At 42.3% G+C, this 21434-nt stretch overlaps 1 protein-coding gene across 2 annotated transcripts in view; it reads right to left on the bottom strand.

Moving 5' to 3' along the window:
• The window catches only part of TMEM65 (transmembrane protein 65), a 34279-nt gene extending 13631 nt beyond the window's left edge, over window positions 1–20648 (bottom strand). The window contains exons 1-2 of one of the 2 annotated variants that reach the window (XM_050892173.1): window positions 20164–20648; window positions 16838–17077 (exon numbers count right to left, since the gene is read on the bottom strand). In XM_050892173.1, the coding sequence (XP_050748130.1) occupies window positions 16838–17077; window positions 20164–20518 (595 nt within the window). In that variant the 5' untranslated portion in view covers window positions 20519–20648. The remainder of the gene's footprint in view (window positions 1–16837; window positions 17078–20163) is intronic. The other variant, XM_050892174.1, reaches the window with a different exon arrangement.
• Between the last annotated feature and the right edge of the window lie 786 nt (window positions 20649–21434).

Here is a 21434-nt window from a genome sequence, read left to right as displayed (position 1 = left end):
CTAAACCTCCTCCTTCAGAACATAAGTCAAGGACTATCTTGGGATGGTTTTAAAAGGAGGGAGGCTGGGGGACACTGCTTTGGGGTTAGAGGAAAGATGAGTTAGTGCAAGGTAGAAGGAAACAGCAAGAGATCAAATACAAGTGAAAATTACTTCCTCATTGACATAACCTGTTTCAGTAGCATGGGATTCCTGCTAAATAGCCATTTTATGAGGCAGGGCACCTAAGGTGCTTCAACATCACTAGGGCAGTCAAACATTAAAAGAGAGGTCACTAAGGACAGCATGATGGCACCATGCTCTGGAGACCAGACTGCTCTTGTCCAGCCATAGGGAACTCTTGTGTAGGTAACAGCATCTTCCTGCTGCATCCATAAGAACTTTCTTTTATAAAAAAAGAGTCGTGCTAAACTCATCTGGAAGCATGCCTGACATACAGCTTCCCTAATCATTGAGATAAAAATTAATCTGGGAAAAAAAAGATCTGGGATCACATGTATTAATGAGACGGGGGTACAAATCTGACAGAAGTTCAGATAACTAGTGCAGGGCAACCCTGCTCTCGCTCCAGAGAGGGTGTCAGGATTGGAGTTTCTCTCTGCCTGAGCCAAGGCACACATCTTTATCCCGGAGAGGGTATCTAGTCCCACCCTTGCTCAAAGGAGGGCCAAATCAGACCAGGTTGCTCAGGACCTTGTCACACAGTACCTGCAGGATCAGGCTCAAGGAAAAAGCTGTCCCCCGTGGAGCACCAAAACAAGCTTTTAAGCACAAAGACGACTTCACTGGCTGAAGCATGCTCCACCATCGTGAGGTACAGAGCACTGCCCACTACGGGGAACGGGGCTGGACCAGCTCAGCTCTACTTGCAGAGGCCAAGGCTTAGTTTAAAGCTGGGACATTGGGAGGGAAAAAAAGAATTAAAGCAGAAAGAATTAAATAACCACTGTGGCATGAAAGCCAATAACCTTTTTACAGAATCACTTCCAATACCACCTCTTTAAAGGATAACATACTTTAAAACTCTGCAAGATATGAAGGCACCTGGGGAACACATCCCACAGAGAGCCAAAAAAAAAAATCTTTAAAGCAATTTTTTAAAACTCTAGATAGCAACAAGTATTTCAGAATAGGGTATTTATTCATAGGAAACTGTTCTGACTGTTCGAATTTTCAAGGCTCAGCAAAAAACAAGAAAAAAATCTTCAGAGAGTACAGCAAAGGAAACAAGCCCTTCGCTTGTTTTACTGGAGGGAAAACAAAAATCCAAATTGCAAAACCCCCCTTCAAGAACTGAATTCAGTCAGAATCCAACAGTTCAGAGTTTAAATGTCCAGTATTGCATTTCACAACAGCCATTCACCAGCTCATCCTGTGCCATAGTGCTGAATAAGACACCAGAATTCATCTTATCGCAGAAGGAATAAAATGAAATGGCAGAGTAAGGAATACTGCTATTTTCTAACTGACATTCATTATCACTAACGAAGTTATAAACCAAGGTTCAAGTGCAATACAGGTCACAAGCCCTGAAATCAGCAGTCTGGGGAGCAGAAAAAAAAAAAATTTAACTGCCTCTTAAATCTGTTCTTGATCTTTTTTGAATTTACAGTATCACTTTTTGCTAACTAAACATTTACTTTTTTTTTTTTAATAGATAGAACCCAGAGGGGAATATAAAACTGTCAACATAAATAATACCATTATCCACAACTTGGCCCAAATCCAGCAAGTTAAATTAACTCTGCCAATTGTAGCCAATTTAAACCAAGACAGTACTTGCAATTTAGTTTTAAGATTATTATTCTTAGCTGACAAAAACCCCCAACTGACTAACAGGTAATGGGGGTGCATTTATTCAGAGTTGGTAAAAAAAACCAGAAAGTTGTCATCACCAGTTTTTCAGTTATCAATTTTTTTAAGAACTGGCATACAAGAGAACTTGCAAGCCTAGAGGCATGTATTATTATGTTTTACTCAAATTGCAGCTAACACTGCCATAAAATTTTATAGCTAAATCTGTTACTGTCACCCAGGGGCAGGAAACATGTAACAGTGATAACAGGTACTACAGCCACAGCTACCCTAGAAAGATACATGCTACAGCTGAGTATTGTTAAATCCAAGACAAAAAATATGAGCAGTGTTTTATAGATTTTTAAATAGTGGTGGAATTGTTAAGATTAATGATTTAACAATGAATATCAAGAAGGTAACGAAAAAGAATATGAAAAATATTCATAATCTAGATCCATTATAACCTCATTGTAGGCTCTGAAGGTTAGCGTCTTATCTGGAAGTTAGGGAGGGTTTTGTCTCAAAATCATCAATTGGTTTCCTCCAAAAAGCCTGTCCAGGTCATTTCAGCAAATCATTCAGATACACATCATGGAGACAGCAAGGGCTTCACTTGCACAGAACAAGAAATCAAAGCAATTGTTGTGTCTATTAAAGAGAGGTACTCCTTTACACATGAGTTCATAAGAGGATCTTTATCTCCAAAATTCTGGATTGAAGCCTAGAAATGAGATGTGTGTTATTGCTTTGTTCAGTATCTAGAGGTGGATCCTGTAAATTCTATGATGTATGAGTTCATTCATGGAATAAGCTCATAAGGCACATCCCCATCACCCTTTGTTCCTCCTCTGTTTTTCTTGATGTTTTAACAAAAACTGCAAAAATCTCAGTACATACAGCAAAACACAAAGTTGAAAAATCCTGTCCATTGATCTCCAATTGGGTTCCCTTAATATTTCAGATGGGAAAAAACAATCCACGAGTTGACAGCAAAGAAAAAATTCTGTATCGTTTGTTATAACTCACAAATGGTTTCCTGTTATTACAGCAATTAAGGCATGAAAGGATGCTCACTCATGCAGTGCTAAATATAAACTTGGCCGTTAGCCCATTCAGTCACATGCACATAAGAAGAGAAAGCTGAGCGAAGCACTAGTAAGAGATGAATAGACAGAGGACATGATAGAATAATTTCTCGACTACCCCTGAAAAGGTAACTATGTCCAAACAAATATTCTGCATAAATACAAACAGGACATTAAAGTTGTTTTTTTTTTTAATACTCTCTGTAACACTGTAGAAAATTACACAGGGATCATGTTCCATCTCCCTCCCTGAAAAACCTTGAAGTAGCAGAAGAGATCATCATCCTTATTTGAAACCATTGTTATATCTACTGGACCAAGTGTTGAACAAGTTTTCCAGGAGTGACATTTGCTCCCTGGCATCAGCCAACCAACTCCCTTCAGAACAAAACCCAGGAGTGATTTCAGGCATAGTTCTTTCCTGGGATACCCTCCAAGCAGGTGGGCAGCCTGGACATATGGGCCCCAGGACAAATCCAGGGCTAAGTGCCATGTACAATGGATGCAGCCAGCCTGCTTCAAAGGAAAAAAAAACCCTATGACTGGGAATACAACTACTCTGCACCACCTCATCTAGTGGTCAGTAGTTACTCCCTAAAATGGATGCATTTAGCAACAGAAATGTACATTATTTCTCACCAGATGCAGGACAGTCTAGGTTTAAATATCATAGAACTTAATTTCAACTTTATCTGCAGTGCTTACTGGATGTTCATCAGCAAATATTGTGAGTATACAATACACTTACCCTATTATACCTTCTGAAAACATGATACACCATTCATATCCTTTTAAATATGTTTAACAAAACAGAGACCTAAGGTGGAAACCCTGACGAGAAATCTAGGAGAAAGCATAAAATGCAAACTGGTATCCAGAGACTCGAATCACTGTCTTCATCATTAAGAGGGTTTTTTTCCTGATCTAATCCAATTCTCTATCAGTGCCTTATAAACTTAAAGGTCAGCCTTTCATTTCCACTCAAGCAGGTTCATGCCAAAATAGGATTTGCAGTGGTTTGCTTAACAAGGTCTCAAACTGCAGCTGAAAAAAAATTAGAAATAAGATGCTTGCCTCAAGATTCAAGGGGGTTGGCTAATCAGCTAAAATGATGACAATGAAGAAAGGACTTGCAGTTTGTAATAGAGATGCAGCGTAAAGATAGAAATATGGAGTTTGAGCTGTCTTCTTCAGAGAGAAATGGGAAGTGTCAGAAAAACAGCTGAAGTGTTTGTATAAAAATGCCAGAAACATGGTAACATTGATAGGAGAATGAACAGGAACAATAATGTGGTAGTCTGATCTGTGCATTCCAGATGTGAATGGTTATATATTATTTAACAAAAAAAAAAAAAAAAAAAGAAGGTACTTGAGTGTTACCAAGAAATAAACTGGCTGTAGCAATTCCCTGACTGGAGTGAGCCATCCACAGAGTCAAAATTCTCTGCCTCAAAAAACCAAAGTAACACCCATCATCCCAAGTGGGGGTTGGCTCTTCTTTCCCTCCTCACCCTCTCCATTTCAATGCTCGGGGACTGCAATGAGTTCCCGGGAGCTAGAGGAGGGACACCTCCCAATGGCATAGCAAACTCTTCTATCTTCGGATGAACGAATCTTCCCCTGCGATTATTAACCCTCTCCACTAGCTACGGAAAAAGACCAGGTAAGTACTTCAGACTAACATCAGAGTGGAATTAATCTCATCCAAACATACTTGTTTAACTGTGTTTCAGTAAGATAAGGTGTTGGCGCTTTTCTGTCAGCATTGATTTTTCTTGGGCCTCTCTGGTTCAAGGTAAGTATCTATCAATCATATCACCGGTTTGCAGTTGAGCAGAGCAGCAGCTCAGCAACAGTGCTGAACTGGAAACAAGACCACAGTATCTATGTATTATCAGGGGTGTGAGATTAGGTTTTCAGCTGTCCTTCATAGCAGGTTCATGTAAGAGGATAAGCAAAGCAATTCTGTGGGACACCACAAAAGATTTGTTAACAAGAATTATCAGAGCTCTGTGCACAACCAAAGAGATCTGATCTAGTAGAGGGCTTTCATCGCCTTTAAATAGGGCAGTGTTAGGCATCACTGATGCTTACATATGACCGCTCATGAAATATCTAGGGGTTACATATATTATAATATCCTTTATTTAATGATGTTCCCCCCAGGCTCCGTTCTTAAAAAGAGATCTGAGAAGGTGGCGAGAGATGAGTTTATTTATTCCCACCCTCCTCTCCCTTATGCCCTTTCCCCACCTGCCCAAAACCACACTTGTTTCCCCAGGAAAGAAGGCAGAAGGAGGGGGGGAAAAGGTAATTTATGAAGAACAGGCAGCAATGTTGGCTTTCAAGCCCAGGCACACGATCCTGTGCTCGCAACCAGCAGCACATCCCCTTGGAGGACGAAGCTGACTGATGACAGCCCATGCGGCACCCAGGGGAACCAGGACACTCCCTCCTCCACTGCCCTAGCACAAAACTGAGTGTATTAATAACATGGGGGGCTTATGCTTCGTAGCAGATGTAGTAGACCAGGTCCACGCTATACTCACTGGCTTTTTTCAACACACTTGCTGTTTATATTGTCATTCCTAGGCACAGAATGTGAGATTTTTGCCTTTTGCAGTACCCAAGGGTCTTGAAATGAGAAAAAGTGACTTGGTTAATATCAAGAGAGATGCTTACTGTAAGAGCAAATCCAAGGCTGGCAACAGCAGTGCTTCCCACAGTCCCTGGTACCACCAGCACCAGCACCTGTACTCATTCCCTGCCTGAGGACGATGTTGGAAGCGAGTAAGGCTGCAGAAATAAGCTTCTCTTTGAAATAATTTTAAATACGTGTAGAGTTTATTGCTTTTCATCTGTCTCAGAATTAAGACAGCTGCCCAGAATGAGAGAGACAGAGAGGACAGATAAACTGAATGATGTTCAAACATTTTGTTACAGACTCACATTAAGTGTAATTACACTCCTAATTTTTCACTGCACCGGGGCAATAAAGAAAAAAGCATGCACTCCCCTGAAGTCCTTACGAAACTATTCATACCTGTCAGCAAAAGGAACATCGTAAGAAACTACTGACAATTTAAGTTCCAGACATAAATTACACTCAGGTAATCTGTACCTCTCTATATAAATGCCTAATGAATACAGAACGCAGTAGCAGTGAAGCTATTCTTAACTCTTAACCTACTGCTAGAGGTAGCACAGTGGATTCATCACTTGGGTACCTTTCTTCTTCCCTTCCCCATGTAACTTAGCAAAGCCTCTGGCTGCACTTGTGAAACCAGTCAGACTTCAACATCTGACTCTGCATAGTCAAAGCCAAGCCGCAAGGTCAGCTATCTTTGGCAAATGGCTGAAGGAATAAATGTTATATGATACAATGTAAAAACAGATAAAATACACTTTAGATGGAACTTTACCTCAAAATGTTTTCTTTTGGCTTTTATGTTATAAGAATATGGAGTATCTGCTGGGTTGTTATGCAGCTGCATTACTTATTCATTTATTCTGCATGTGAATTTTAAGTTCTACTAAAAAAATTCACTCTGTTCATGAAAATTATCTGAAATTACTAAGACTGTTGGCTTTGTAAATAAAGTCATATAAATAAGGAGAAGCAGAGGACAACAGAGACTACTGTGCCCTACTCCTCCTGTAAGTGAACAGTTCTGACTAAGTTCACTTTTAACTCTTTCAACCAATTGCCTTTATTCTGCAAAACAAAAAAAGGAAAATTCTCCTCCTGGTCAGCATTTCTGCAGCCTTTGGTAAGCATGAGCCATCTCTTGGGAGGATTAATTAGCTCAGTTGCAAGTGCATCTCTGCAGATTCCAACTGCAGAGCTACCACAAGCTTCAGCCCACGTCACACCACTGCAACTCACAGCTGTGTACACACTCCTTCTAAAGGCACTTACTTCAGGACCTCTGCTCTATGAAGTATTACACATCTGGTCCATTTATTTAATCCCCATGTTGCTTAATCTTCCCAGGAAACTACCCAATACCAGTTTATGAAAGACAGGGTTCCGCCACTTAGCACAGTCTTTGTTTTTCAACTTTGCATGTTTTCCCTTTTCCACTGCTAGTTTTTTTAACCTGGTCTTTTGTCACAATTTCACTGTGAGTGTGCAGCAGAGTGCTGAAATTACACCTTCCACCTCCAGTTCTGCTAATCAGCTTGAGAATTAGTAAATTATGAACACAAACCCACAGCTGAATCCAAGGTTTTCTGCACACATAAGCTTGTTTGGTTTTCTACATGGGAGGAAATACGGAATCTAATCTATTTAACACTTTTCCCCTTGGCAGCGGAAAGTATGCCGTGGCACTAGGGTACTGCCTGCATCAGTGACATACCTGTAACGCCAGTATTTACTGGAAACCTTGATGAAATTTGCAATCCTACAATTTTTTTCATGCTGTGCAATGGGGGCTGATCTCAGCGTGCCTCCAGCGTCCATCCTTCCCTCATTCTCACCTGCTTCTCCAAAATTTGGGCAATGTTTACACAGCCTCTTCTCCAGCAGCAAGGAAGGGGATGGATGCAGGCTGAGGATGCCTTCTGCAGTGCTGAAGCAAAGTGCTGTGTGATACAGGGGGGCAGCCACTGATCCCAGGAGGAATAATCCTGGATAGAGAGCCAGAAGAAGGGAGAAGAGAGACAGCTCCCTACCTTGTCACAAGATGAATTCTGAGGTCAAAAATGCTCCCAAATATAATTGCAACTACTTGACAATACTAAAAAAGTAACCTGGGAGATCAAAACAGTATTGCTCACTAGTGCAAGTCACTGTATGTGCTGTTAATGACACAGAGGGATCCCAGAACAGACTCCTGCCTGAGGCACAAAAACCCTCATGGCACTTCCTATGAGAAAACAGGAAAGACAGAACCTTAGGTCAGGTACAAAAATGCACCTTGAAGTGATCTAAAGTCATGTTGCTGCTGCAAGGGGTGATTCGATACTTTTACCTCCCGTTCCTAAAGTCCCTCTTGACCATGTATATTTGGGACTTCTCCTTTATTCTGGCACTTGTGCTCAGCCAGATGTACAGTCAGGCCCATAGAAGCACAGCAGTGCTAGCATGGAAAGCAGAAACAGGACTTTCACACCCAGAGGTTTTTGGGGCAGGGGAGAAGAACAGGACACTCCCTTTGCAACAACGTGGGTGAAGCCAACAGTAAATCCACACCCATACAGACAAGTCACTTCTACCACATATCAGCTCGTCCACAGCTCATCTGTGCATGCCCTTATCCCACAGTGGGGAAGCCATCTGAATGTTGTTCCTCCATGGCTGGGAAAGAATAACTAAAGTGAGTTGCTTTTGTTTTTTTTTTTTTAACTGAGGTTTTAACACAAGGTCAGACATAAATCACAGTAAGACTCAGCCATATTAGTGTCCAACTGCAAAAACTGATCTAAGGATGGAAACAAGACTGATACGATAGGTTCCTAGCATCCAACCCAGAGAAGTAAACCAACAGTGAAAACATTACAAATACAAAGACTTTGTTCTTTCTGATAAACTGGATCCAATAAATGAGTAAACAACAAGTCACATATATTTCCCACTGGAACCAGTCATCTTTGATACAGGCCATTTGTGCTGTATCAGAACCACAAACACACCTTTGTTATGTTCCTTCTGTTCAGGGAGAGGGACACAGAATCGCAAGAAGTCTGTTTGACATTTTCAAGAGGAAAAGGTCACCAGGCTGATTATTTATAACGGCACTGCCACTTTTGCAGCTACCTATTTACTCTGCTTTATTTATTTTACTCTATGAAATAATATAAATAGGTAATAGGAAAATTGGGGTGGGGGGGGTTTCAAGCTGCTTTCCCATCTCTTCTCTCTGGCAAAAATCTTTGTTAGGCAAGATGGCTGTGGATCCAGCTAGCAATTCTTACATCTCGTCTTGAACAAAACAGTTAATTTCACATTTGTAACATCACATTTTTACTTGTGCTTTGTAAAAATCAGCCTGTTGCCGGTACTTAATGAAGCAGAGAAACAGCTGGATTGAAAGGCTATTTGCAATCTGAAAATACAAGCTGATGGTATTTAAAAGAGCAGCTGGCTCAAGAAATCCGTTTGTTCCATGCACATTTCTCTCCAGTCTTCCATGAAAACCAATAAAGCCAATAAAACACTATTTCTACCCATTCAGAGTGCTATGAAAGGTGGGATAATAGCCTAATGGAGACTGATGATTCACACTCAGTGTAAGATGAGTTATAGTGAACTGGCCAGCAGTAAGAGAAAGATGACTGCATAGCGTCAAAAGCTATCAAGAACAAATAATCAAAAGCCATGAACAAAAAAGTTATTTTAACAGTACAATAACCAGAAACTGATGATGTCTAAAAGAAAAATGCAGCAGGCCAAAATGCAACAATTACCTGTTGGTTCACAGTAAGCATTTGGACCTGAAGAAAATACCAGAGCTTTGTGGCAATACAACTTTACGTACATCAACACACCCCGAAGCAGACAGACCTCTGTCCGTTGCACGGACAAGAATCATATACAGTGTCCCATGTCTCATTCCAACCCTACTTGAAGGCTTCCCAGAAAGTTCTGGAGGAACTGCTGGTGTCCAGTTGACAGGTCCCAGACTATCTCCGAAAAGTCAGCTTTGGGAACCAGAGCCTGGGCCACGGCTGAGACTCATGTCTCTGGCTCCTCTCAGTTCAAGCTGGCCTCACTGTAGAAGCTTTTTTCTCTCAAACTTTCCCATTCTTTTTGAAGTGAAAAAGACTTTTCAAGGCTTCGTCCTTCCCCCAGGTCATGCAGGAGCCTTTCACCAGGATCACTGCCAAATGGTAAGGCAAGTTTTAATTCTGGAAATGCCTATGCTCCTATCTGACATCCTAAAAGCTACAAAGTATTTAGTAAGTGTGTTGAGGAAAGGTTTTATCCCTGGATACAAGCAGTAGGAGAGAATAAAACAAGCCACCTACTCCTTATGTCTGCTTTAAGGCAATAGGACAGTTGATACAGAATATGCCTCATCTCCAAACACATATTACAGTCTTAACAAAAAGAGCTAATAGGAACATATTTATCTAGAGAGAAACGTCTAAGTTAAAAAAAAAACCACCTATTGGAATTTGCCAAAAGCTAAAGCACCTCAGTTTGTCAAAATTAAATTAAAAAAACCTCAAAGAATACCCAAAAAGCAATGAACATGATGAGCCCATCACATACAAATGGAAATTGGCAAACGATGCAGCAAAAAAAGTATAGCAAGTATCAGTATGTATTATGGCTGCTAGGGTGGATATTCATTTATTAACATACAAATATCTAAGAATCCAAAGTAAATGAACATTGGAAAAAAACCAGCTATGATTTTATATCCTGTAATTTTTAATGAAATACGCAACAGTTAAAAATGGTATTTTGTGGGCTTTGCCTTAAAATGCTCCCTGTGTTTCAGAGGAAGCAAAGGTTCTGTTTCAGGCATGGGTTAGTCACATCCCAAAAATTCCAAGGGGCTTGTTCGATGTTAAAGGAAGTTCTCACACACACAGCAACAAAACAGAAACAAGAATGTGTGCGTTCAGGTTTTTGAAATAACACCATACTAATTTAAGGGGAAAGAAAGAAGGAGGGGGGCACAAGACAGCTCACACACACAAGTCTAGCTTCCCCCAATATGAGCCACTTCTTGTAAAAAAAAAAAAAAACCCAAACACCACCAGAGAGATCCAAGACAGCTTCCTTAAGTACTCTGTTTGCATGATATGCTTATCTCATTTTTCCATTTACTACTTCTTTTTAGAAAAGATTTTCTCCCGGAGACACCAGCTGCCTCTGTAGTTCCATATTTTGATTGATTAAATAATAAATAAGGCTGACTAAAGCTAAGAGTTTTCAGCTGAATGAGTAAGATTTAAATAATTTCTTTCTTAGAGAAACTGGTAGACTTCATTTTCTTTTAATTTCAATTACACACTGAAACAGTACCTCTGTGTTCACAGAATAAACATGATTCATTTCATTCATGCCTATTACAGGGAGGTCTAAGTGTTTCTAATCTATCACTCTGAAAGGTTTAAGTTGCATTGTAAGTAAGAGTTGCATTTCAAGTGATCCTTCCTAAAAAGACCTAAATCAAAAGCACCTCTCGTACCAGACAAGATAGCTAAAAGGAAAATCTGTCTCCTGATAACTATAAAATGTATTATTTTACACAAGACACATATAGTTGAACAACAACAGCTCAAGGTTTAGATATTTTTTCAATTTGTGATTTAAAAGATGTTCGTGCATGACAACTATTTTGTACACATCATGCTTAAACACATGCAAGAGATGGAAAACAAATTTTAATTGGAGCAATCTTCTATTTTACCTTTTCTAAAACATTAATTGCAGGGAAGGCCAAAGGCAGCTAACTAAATAATGATATTTCTTAATGGTAATATTATTTCTGCATTATGTTTGGACCATGTAATTTAATGCACAGCACTTTCCTAGGAAAAGGCATAAGGTAGATGACACTGAGCTTCTTCAAGTAAATGAAGCTGTTTCACAGTTTGAAATCTCCGGGCGAGTATTATCTAGAAACTATGGCATAGCTCAGGAGTTTCCACAAGACCCAGACTTGAAACACTTCTTCGGTCACATTAAGAGTAAGTCCCCAAAGTACTATGGGGATCACTGAAATTCTTGAGACTGAAGTCTTTATATTAACATAAATAAACAAAAACTGTGTACTTTTATTTCTTGTAGCAATACATGCCAACTGCATCAAAACAAGCAAGCAGAAAGTCTGTCAAAAAAGCAGCCTGCTGGCCTTATGCAATGCCACATCTTAGCAAACACACTTTTTTGTTTGGGTTTTTTTTTTACTGTACCAAAAGTACTGGTCGTCTCTGGTGATACTACCTCCTTTGCTGGCTTCTCAAGTGGTACCAGTGGTTTAGGATATCTGGATGCTACAATGAGTTTTCAAAAGCAAGACAGCAATAAGTCATTATTTAAAATCTTCCAATCAATACTAGAGTATCCGCCAGCAAGGAAAGAGCCTTTATAAACACGAAGACGACTGGATTTTCTCTAGGTCTTACTCTGATCCCACTTGAACGTTTGCAGGCTCTCCTCTGCAAAAACATACAGCAAAGTTTCTGCATTTAAGCAGAGAACTCAGACTAGAACCCACTTTAAGTTACATGAGCAAGCAGAATTTCAGAATATGGAAGAAAACCAAACCACAATAGCAAAACCAACATGAATTTCAGAAAACAGTACTTTGCTGAACGTGGTTCAAAGGCAGACAGTTATAGTGACATTTGACATTTTCAGAGAACGGTTTCAGGATAGTTTTACCATGAGTGACCAAGCACCAATTTTCTTGTTTATGACATTAAACCTCAGCCCCTTCTAATACTTAAGTAATATACACATGGCCTTGTCCCAAAGTACTATCTATATTAGCACGAATAGAATAAGCCTCACAAACTGAGTTTAAAGCAGAAAAAGAGAATTACCAAATTTATTCAAAGTTCAAATTTTATGAAAATTTTTCTATATAGTTAACATTTCCATAAGATACTATGTGTATTGAGATGACAACACGATGAAAAATTCAACTTCCCCAAGCTACCTAAATTTGCCATTTTATTGTTACTTAAAAAAGGAAGTCCAAATAAATCATACGCATCCAGTTGAAATAAAGCTTAAACATGAAGGAGCACTGCAATAAAGACATGCAATGTCTGATTGACTAATGCAACACAGTAAGTGCTAGAATGAACAATGGAAATAGAGATTTTCTACTGCCCAAGAGTACATTTTGGAGGTGAGGTTTTGTTCATGCATTTTTTGCTTTGGAGTTTTGGGATTTGGTTGGGTTTTTTGTTTGTTTTGTTTTAACTACACTTTCACTTTTGAAAGGTTTCTTGGGGAATGGGGCATACCTCTCAACAGGACTTCAGAAGTATTAAATCTCTTAACTGAGGCACCCCATGCAGTGTTCAGACCTCCCTATGCACTTCATCTTTTCTGATAATGGGCATCCATATTATCGAGACAGGATGTAAGAAAAGAGAATCTAAAAAAAAATTAACTAAATTTCATAAGTGAGAATACAATCTAGGGATAAAAAGGAGGTGGAACTCCCACCTGTATCTGTTACTCGACAGAGTAGCTGCAGGGTTCGCTTGGTCAACCAGCCTTATTCCTGGTCACAACATCTACGTAACCACTGTGAGCTGTCAGCAGAGTGAGAACCCAGCTTCCCCCGGCCAGTCTCCATCCCAGCTCCCTGAGGAGGGCAGAAGGCAGAGCCCTGCTCTTCAACAGCGAGGCCTGGGAAAGCCACAGCAGGTTTATGCATCAAGTATTCCAGATATAGAAGCACATGACAGCTAAGGGGCTGAACGCAGCTTATGATTTCTCCCTCTCTTCACCAAGCCTTAAGAAAAATAGTGTCAGAGCAACTAGAAAAATGTGTAACTCCCATTCCTTGCTCCTTTCCCCGCCCCCGGCAAAACAGTATCAATTTCAAGTAAATGGCCAAGATTTAATATTAGCGTTAACTAACACTTAGGGTTCAAAGTTTTTTACAATAGCTTACTTTCATCACAGGTAATAAAATACTTGGCATTACATGGATGACCACCATTTGAAAACAAAACAGTTCCATCTGTAGATTTTAAAGAAAATGATCAGTAGAGTCTGTGTAGCACTCCTCCTTCTGCACTCTGCCTTCATAAGAGGGCTCGATGATTTTGGAAAGAAAAAAGTTTCAGAAGCAAAGAGAGAAGTAGTACATGTTTCCATCTGAAACGTAATATTCCTTTCATCACTGAGTATTTTTGACTCAGCAGCGAGATTAGCAATAGTCCTAGTGTATGCTGTGATGGTCTAAGAACACAAAGGGACTGCAGGCAAGCAGGCTGGTAAGAGTTTGTCATTCTACCAGCTTGACGGGGCACTTCAAATTTGCGGATTAGATGCTTCCCAGCAGTCTGCCAGAAGGCCTCTTCCTAAAATAGCAATCAAACACTAGAGTTAAAAAACAATTTCTTGACCTAGGTCACAGCAAGGGAGAGGTAGATGATCTTTCTCCACACACAGCTGAGTTCACCTGCATACGTTGGGCCTGTAAAGGAGAGAGGGAGAGAACCATCCCCCCCAGGTGCCATCATACCTGCCAAAGCACACCAGCACGATCTTTCCCTCTTCTCCCAGCTCAGCAGGCTGGGCGGTCCTTGCAAGAGAACTCACACTTGCACTGTGAAATCACTCCTCAAACAAGACAAGTACTTCCAGAAGGATCAAATTATGCTTTGTTGTGTTAACAGAGATTAAGTTCTAACAAAAAGAGGTACTAAAATCTGAGTGGTTCTAAACCACCATGACAGATGAACTGGTTTGTTTGTATTAGCAAGAAGCGTCTGACTCATGCAACAAAGGGAATCTTTCTCATAGGAGATCATGTTCGGAGTGTCTAAAAACCTCAGTGAAATCCATTTGTCTTTGATGACATTTGCAGTCTTCTGAATTAACTTTAAAAAGAAAAGTTGTGGAAGTAGAGGCACCTAGGCTCGAACACTCCCTAAGCTATTCCAGTAAATGGGAAAATTCATAAATTTAACACCAGATCATAAACCGGAGATGTTTCTTCTGACACTAAAGTAAGATTTCACCCAACAATGGCTAAAAGCTTGCAAATTCCTGCAAAGAGATCTTGCCCCTGCTGTCAGCCCTATCGAACACATGGAGGTGGTGCCCTTTACCCACACACTAGCTTTTTTTGTTAAACAAAGACAAGATGCAGTAACTTGAAATTATGAACATTTTTCTATCAGAATGCACCAGTTTGGTCAGGTTATTTATTAAACCATGTATGGTATGACATACCAGTGCCTTCAAAGAAAATCTAGCTAGAGACTGCATTCTCCAAGACCTACAAATTAAACCAACAAAACCAGCTGTCAAGATTGTATTGCTACTGGGTTTTTGCATGTTTTCCAGTTAATACACAACCTCAACAGGCAGAAAAACAAGCAATTACACTTCAGAAGGCCTTTTTATTTAGTGATCACATCACAAAAGCCTTCCATTTAAAATATAAAATGCAACTTGGTGCTTTCAAGGAATTGTGTTCAGTGTACTTACCATATGTATTAAAAAATATATATTTTATATATTATGTATACACAAAGATATATCTTTGTGTATACATGTTTTATGTATATGTACACAAAGATGGGAAAACAGAAATTGTTTTCCCATCTTTGCAACAAAAGATGGGAAAACAGAAATTGTTTTCCCATCTTTGCAACAAAAGATGGGAAAACAGAAATTGTTTTCCCATCTTTGCAACAAAAGATGGGAAAACAGAAATTGTTTTCCCATCTTTGCAACAAAAGATGGGAAAACAGAAATTGTTTTCCCATCTTTGCAACAAAAGATGGGAAAACAGAAATTGTTTTCCCATCTTTGCAACAAAAGATGGGAAAACAGAAATTGTTTTCCCATCTTTGCAACAAAAGATGGGAAAACAGAAATTGTTTTCCCATCTTTGCAACAAAAGATGGGAAAATAATGGATTCTCTATCAAGACCTGAGATTTCTTAGACACCCTAGATAGCCATCATGTTAGTATTATTAATGGAAAATGGTTACATCTGGGCTCTAGAATATTTTAACCCAGCACAGATAAGAACAACAGTACCGTTAGAAGAAATAAAGACACAGCAGACATGCTAAGTTTAGTATTTCTTACCTAAGCAAGTCAAACACTTTAGTATTTTTCCTCCTTGTTACCTGGCTTGCTGCACTGCTTAGAAGCGTTTTCATGAATCATTTCATATCATATGCTGGAAACTAAAGGTAGAAAACCTGAATATAAGCCCCTTAAGAAAGAAGTTAAATTTTCTTTCTAATACAACTCTATTATAATAGAAAATTGCTATAGAAGGTCAGAGGTATTAAATCATTCTCCACATTGCCAGTAAGATTTTCACACTTTCATCTCCCCCATGCAAGCAAGGAGCAACAGGAGGAGGATTTGACTGTCTGTTGCAAACAAAACTAAGCCTTGACTATGGGGCACCACTTCCACAAACAGGAAAGCAGAACTATTACATTTAAAAATGAATTGGCCTACTTGCTACTTCAGTGTTCCTGTAACTATGAGAAAGAAAAATACAAAATATTTGTATTCAAGTCCACATGCATCATCTCCATCTGGTGTGGCTGACGTGCTTACAAGAAACACAAGCTGAAATTCAAAAACTTTGTTTCAAACCTCTTCCTGGGAAAATGCGAGACCTTATTTACCTTTCCAAGACTGGGGGGGGGGGGGGGGGGGGGGGGGGGGGGGGGGGGGGGGGGGGGGGGGGGGGGGGGGGGGGGGAGGGAGAAAAAGACTTTAATGAAGAAGGAAAACTAAATCCAGGTGAGAAGGTCTTGCAGCTGTCTTCAAAAAGTGCACCTTAGTGATGTTTTGATGAACTTTTAAGATAGTAAGACACAGATTATAGTCTAAATCAGGACTGTTCTCAAAATATCTTCTGAGAACAATTCCATCAAGATTCAGTTTCATCGCCTTCCCCCCAGCTTCTCCTATGCCAAATCCATCTATTAATTTCAACTCAAGGCTCCCAGCTTCACAGCCATCCTTTATCACAAGCTCACAGATAGAGCTCTGTCTTCTGACTGATGCACTAAAACAAAAAGAAAAATCTCAGTGTTTATTAAAAAGCTAAACTGTTTAAACCGACTGCTAGTGCTTGCCATCTGGAAGCTCTAAGAGTCCAGACATAAACATCCAGCTAAGACAGGTGACAGGGTGATGGCAGGAACACATTCACAAACCTCTCCCAACCTACAACTTTTGTGACTACAGCGCAAACAGATGTATTAAGTTTCAAAAACACTTCAGAGACTCACCTAACTCACAGATCAATGGCTACGACTCACCTACCTGAGGACCGTCCTTCAGCGTAGCAGCCGCAGCAAAGGATGGGTTTCCCTGTAGCCTCTGCCATTAGCGGAGGCCACAGATAGTGTGTCCTGTCATATTTCGCGCTAGGGCAATTAGTTGATGGAACTGCATCCTTCTGGTGGTAGGCCTGGGAATGGGCTGAGGAACAGGCCCCATTTGGTTCTTGATGTGCCCAGGTCTCCCCATATTGCTGACAGCTTCCCCTAGCTGATATGGGGTCTGTTAGGGCACAGAAGAGGTAGTGAAGGAAGAAGGTCAAAACTTAACCTAGTAAGGACTGTGTTAAGAAGGGTACGGACTAAGACCTCCCTTTCCATATAGACGTATGAAAAGATCACAGGCACAAAACAAGCTTAAGCACAGTGGCAAAACTGCATAGGCATTTCATGATCGAGGAGAGACTGATTTTTCCGGACTCAAACAGGACACGGGAATTTACTCAGCATGTAGACAAGTGAATTTGAAGGCTGCATTTGGAATACTTTCATTGGAAATCAACACAAAAGTAAAACTAAAGAAGCAGCTACTGGGAGCTACAGCATGCTGCCACCCAATGAGAAGACTGAGAAGAAACCCAACATCTCTAAAACCATTTTATCTTGATCGAACTCATCAGTTGTAAAAATCAAAAGTGACACTAGTAGATAGGAGAAAATACTTGGAAATCAGTGCACAAATACCTCTCACCCCCCATCTGCTACTCAGAATCACAACCTGTGTACCTAGTTAGATCATTCCTACACAGTCACCACTTCAGCAGCAGGAAAGAGCAAACATACAAAATATTATCTAACCATAATAAAGCATGTGAAGTACAGAATATCATATTCTAGCCCAGAAATCATATAATTTTCTCTCCAGTGCAGCCCTGCTATCCACTTTGTCGTCTTCTGGCACTCCTTGGTGTTGAGAGTGATGATACACATCTGACACTCCTCAAGAGCCTGGCTCTACATTCACTGCCTTTCTTCACGTAAAATCTGAATTCTGCCAATATCAACCCTCTACAGAAAACAGCCATGGGCAATCCATCCCACCCAGGGACTTCTGGCATTACCGTTCCCTTCCTCAGCCCAGAGCAGCTCACACACGTGCACACCAAAGAGGATCCAGTGCTATGGTGGGTGCATCTAAAGAAAGCAGAACACCTATTTTACCAGCATTGAATGGTTTCTGTGCCACGTTTCCTCTCTTGTTCACTTGATCTTAGTTCTCTAGAATATCAGGGAATCTACACGAGGTACGCTTTATAGTTTTTTTTTTTTCCTCTAATTTTTATTCAACAGACTTACTAGAAGCCCTTCTTGGTTATGATTTTTCTTTATCCACAACACATGAAGAAATGTAATTTCTTAGAGTTAAAAGCTGACAGCTGTTATCATGCTGCAGTCTGGTAAAAAAAAAAAACAAGCCACAACCATGAATGGAGCTGGCCAAAGGAAAAGGTTATTTTTTAAAAAGTCTTATTAAGCTACTAGTTGGGCAGATCAAGAATCTGACTCCAAGGAGCCAGGTCTGATGGCATTACAACACTTTGTGCAGCCCTTATCTGTGAGACTACAAAGCCCACAACTGAGGTTTTGTTGAAACGATCTCTCTGGTGAGATCATTGCTCACAGTGTCAGGCACAAGTGAATTGCTATAACCATCAGTAGAATAAACTTGCTGTTTACTAACAAGGTCCCATGCAGTAAAGTCTCTAAACTCAAACTAATGCTTTTGTTACTCTGTCTTCTAAATCCTGAATCATCAGAAAGTCACAGTATTTTATAAAAACAGACTTTCATATTATAGCTAACAGCAACTGAGCAACAAGATATTAAATAGGACCATCTGTTGAATTATCTCTGTATAAACCTTGAGACATTATACTGAAATGCATTTTAAAGTCTCATTTTGATATCCACCACATGATCCTCCAGGCACACAGAAGCACTGCAAGCAGCCCAGTTTCACCTGAGCAATAACTGCCGAGATAGAAACTCACACAAAAACCTCATGGCAAGAACACTTCAGAAGCTGAGAAGGATTTCTTTAGGAAGAGTATTAGTTGTTAGTATTCACAAATTAGTGTCAACTTACAGCTCAAAGCATACTTCCCACTATGTTGGAAAACAAATACAACCGATTCATGCTCTGCAAAACAGCAGCGCTGCTCCTGAAATGAACCATTTAAGTGAACTACTCTCACTCTGACTAGAAACACTAGTGTTTGTATGCAAGCGTGCTATAAACAAAACCAAAGAGGTACCTGAAAAGGTTCTGACTCTTCATGAAAGCAGCATTCCTATGGCTGACCCCTGGACCTGTTCTCTGCCCACCACAAGATTTCTTCCAGACATGTACAGAAGAGCCACAAGGCACAGAAATGCCCTTTCCAAGGGCACGCTACTATCAAAGTCACAAAGAGGCCTAGATCAAATGCACACTGATCTCTTAAGTACCTGCTATCATCTTCATTGCAATAGGGACCATAAATTACAGCTAAGCGTCAGAACCAGAAGCACTGAGGTTGTGATTAAGAGGATTTGGTTTTGCCAGGTTTCGATTTGTTTAAGGAAAAGCGTCAAGTTGGCAAGAACAGTTAGAACAGACAAAAAAAATCACCGTGAATTATTTTAATTGGTGTTGCATAGCACTATATTCAGAGCTACATCTATAAACCTCCCCAGCACATACACAGCTTCCCGCAGAAGAACCAACACTTCCAAGAAGCAATGCCGGCAAGCAGGCAGCTCTCTGTGCAGGAAAGTGTAATTCATGAATGAGCCCCCAGAGTAGCAGCAGACCAGCGTCTCGTAAAAGGTCTGAAATCAATTTACTGCTGCACTAGTGTCAAGAGAATTTTATGAGACACACTCTTCTACTCCCATTCCAAAAAATGGCCACCCGCGCCTCTCCGAAACTCCTCGTGAGAGGACGAACACGCGGAGGATTTGGCACGGTGGGTCATTTTAAGTTCTGACGGTACCGAAGATGCTTCTGGAAATTAAATTTCAGGTTGTGTGCCTCATTTATACCTCATTACGCTAGAACACACTGGCCTCTCGATGCCTTGTCCTGCTGGAGTTTCCTACTCGCTCGGCCGCCCGAAGGAGCCGCTCGGGCGAAGGCAGGAGGACCCGCCGCAGCCAACGCCAAACTTCGGGGGCTCAGTCGCCGCACCGGCCCGGCCCTCCCCACCCCCGCCTGCCGCTGCAGGGCCGCCCCCCGCCCGCCCTCAGCGCGGCCCCGGGCGCCGAGGGAGGCGGCGGGTGCCGGCCCTCAGGGCCGCCGGGCCGGGGTCTGAGGGAGCCGCCGCTCACCTTGGGCGATGGCGATGGACTCGAAGCGGTGCAGCTCCCGCAGCAGGCAGCTCCGCTCGGTGGAGTGCAGGCTGTAGATGAAGTCGCGGGCCCCCTGCGCCGTGTTCAACGCCTCCATCGGCTCCTTCTTGGGGTGGGTGCCCAGCGCCCGCCCCGCCGGCGGCGACCCCCGCGGGAGGAGCAGCCCCTCGGCGCCGCCTCGCTGGCTGCCCAGGTGGCGGCGGCAGCAGCAGGGCGGCGGGCCACGCAACGAGCCCAGGCAGGAGGACGGGGCGGCGGCGGCAGCAGCAGCAGCAACGGCGGGGCCCCCCGGCCGCCCCAGCAGCAGCACCGCCCGGCCGAGCCACGCCGACATGGGGCAGGGGAAGGGCGCGGCGCTCGGGCCGCCAGAAACGCCCGCCGCGGAGTTCCTGGGCCGCGCTCCCGCGGCTGTTTCACCGGGCCGGGGAATACCGCACCCAGTCACCGCCCCGCAGCCGCTCCCGCCAGCGGCGGCGGCGGCGCCCCGCCCCGCACTCCGCTCCCCGCCGCTCCGCTCCGGCCGCCTCAGCCGCTGCCGCCCATGGCCCCGCGCCGGCGGCGGCAGGGCGGGGCGGAGGGCGGCCGAACTAGGGGGCGGCTCCGCGCAGGCGCGGCGCGGCGCAGGGCGGTGGCGGGCGGGCGACGGAGGCCGAGCCGCCCGCCCGCCCGCCTGCCACCGCCTCAGGTCCGGGGCGAACGGCCCTCGCCCCTGAGGGGGAACTCGTCTGGGTTGCGGGGGAGGGAAGGCTCGGGGCGCTGCCGGTCTGAGGGGGGCGTAGATGAGGGGGTCAGTGAGGGTTAAGCACCTGCTGTCCTCCAAACCCCGGCGCTTGGCGAAGCTCCTTCCCAAACTCTTGAGTATTATACCCGTTATTAAGGTACGTGTAAGCCCACAGGACTTCTTCTCGGTAACAAAAGGTGTCCCCGGCCCATGCCGGCCTCCGGCATCGTACCAGAATAACAGAAGCAAGGTTTTGCTTGTCTCCCCCATTTTCCAGGCCCTTGCCTTGGAGTATTGCAGCGTTGCAACATTCAGTTTTTGGTTTAGCACGCTTTAGCTGCACATAGCGTTTGTATTCTTTTTAATTAATTGGCAAGCATTGTGTTTGAGCGACCCAGAATGTTTTTTTTTTTAAAAAAAACAGAGATTTAGGATGCAGTTTACATCTGGAAGGAACGGAGGGTTTTTTAAAACCTGACTTTAAGTGTTCCACTGCATGGTCTGAACGCTTCCCTGGTACATATGCCAT

Source organism: Gymnogyps californianus, chromosome 2, assembly GCF_018139145.2.
Source record: "Gymnogyps californianus isolate 813 chromosome 2, ASM1813914v2, whole genome shotgun sequence".
Taxonomy (NCBI): Eukaryota; Metazoa; Chordata; class Aves; order Accipitriformes; family Cathartidae; genus Gymnogyps; species Gymnogyps californianus.
This window is presented reverse-complemented; position numbering and strand designations above follow the sequence as displayed.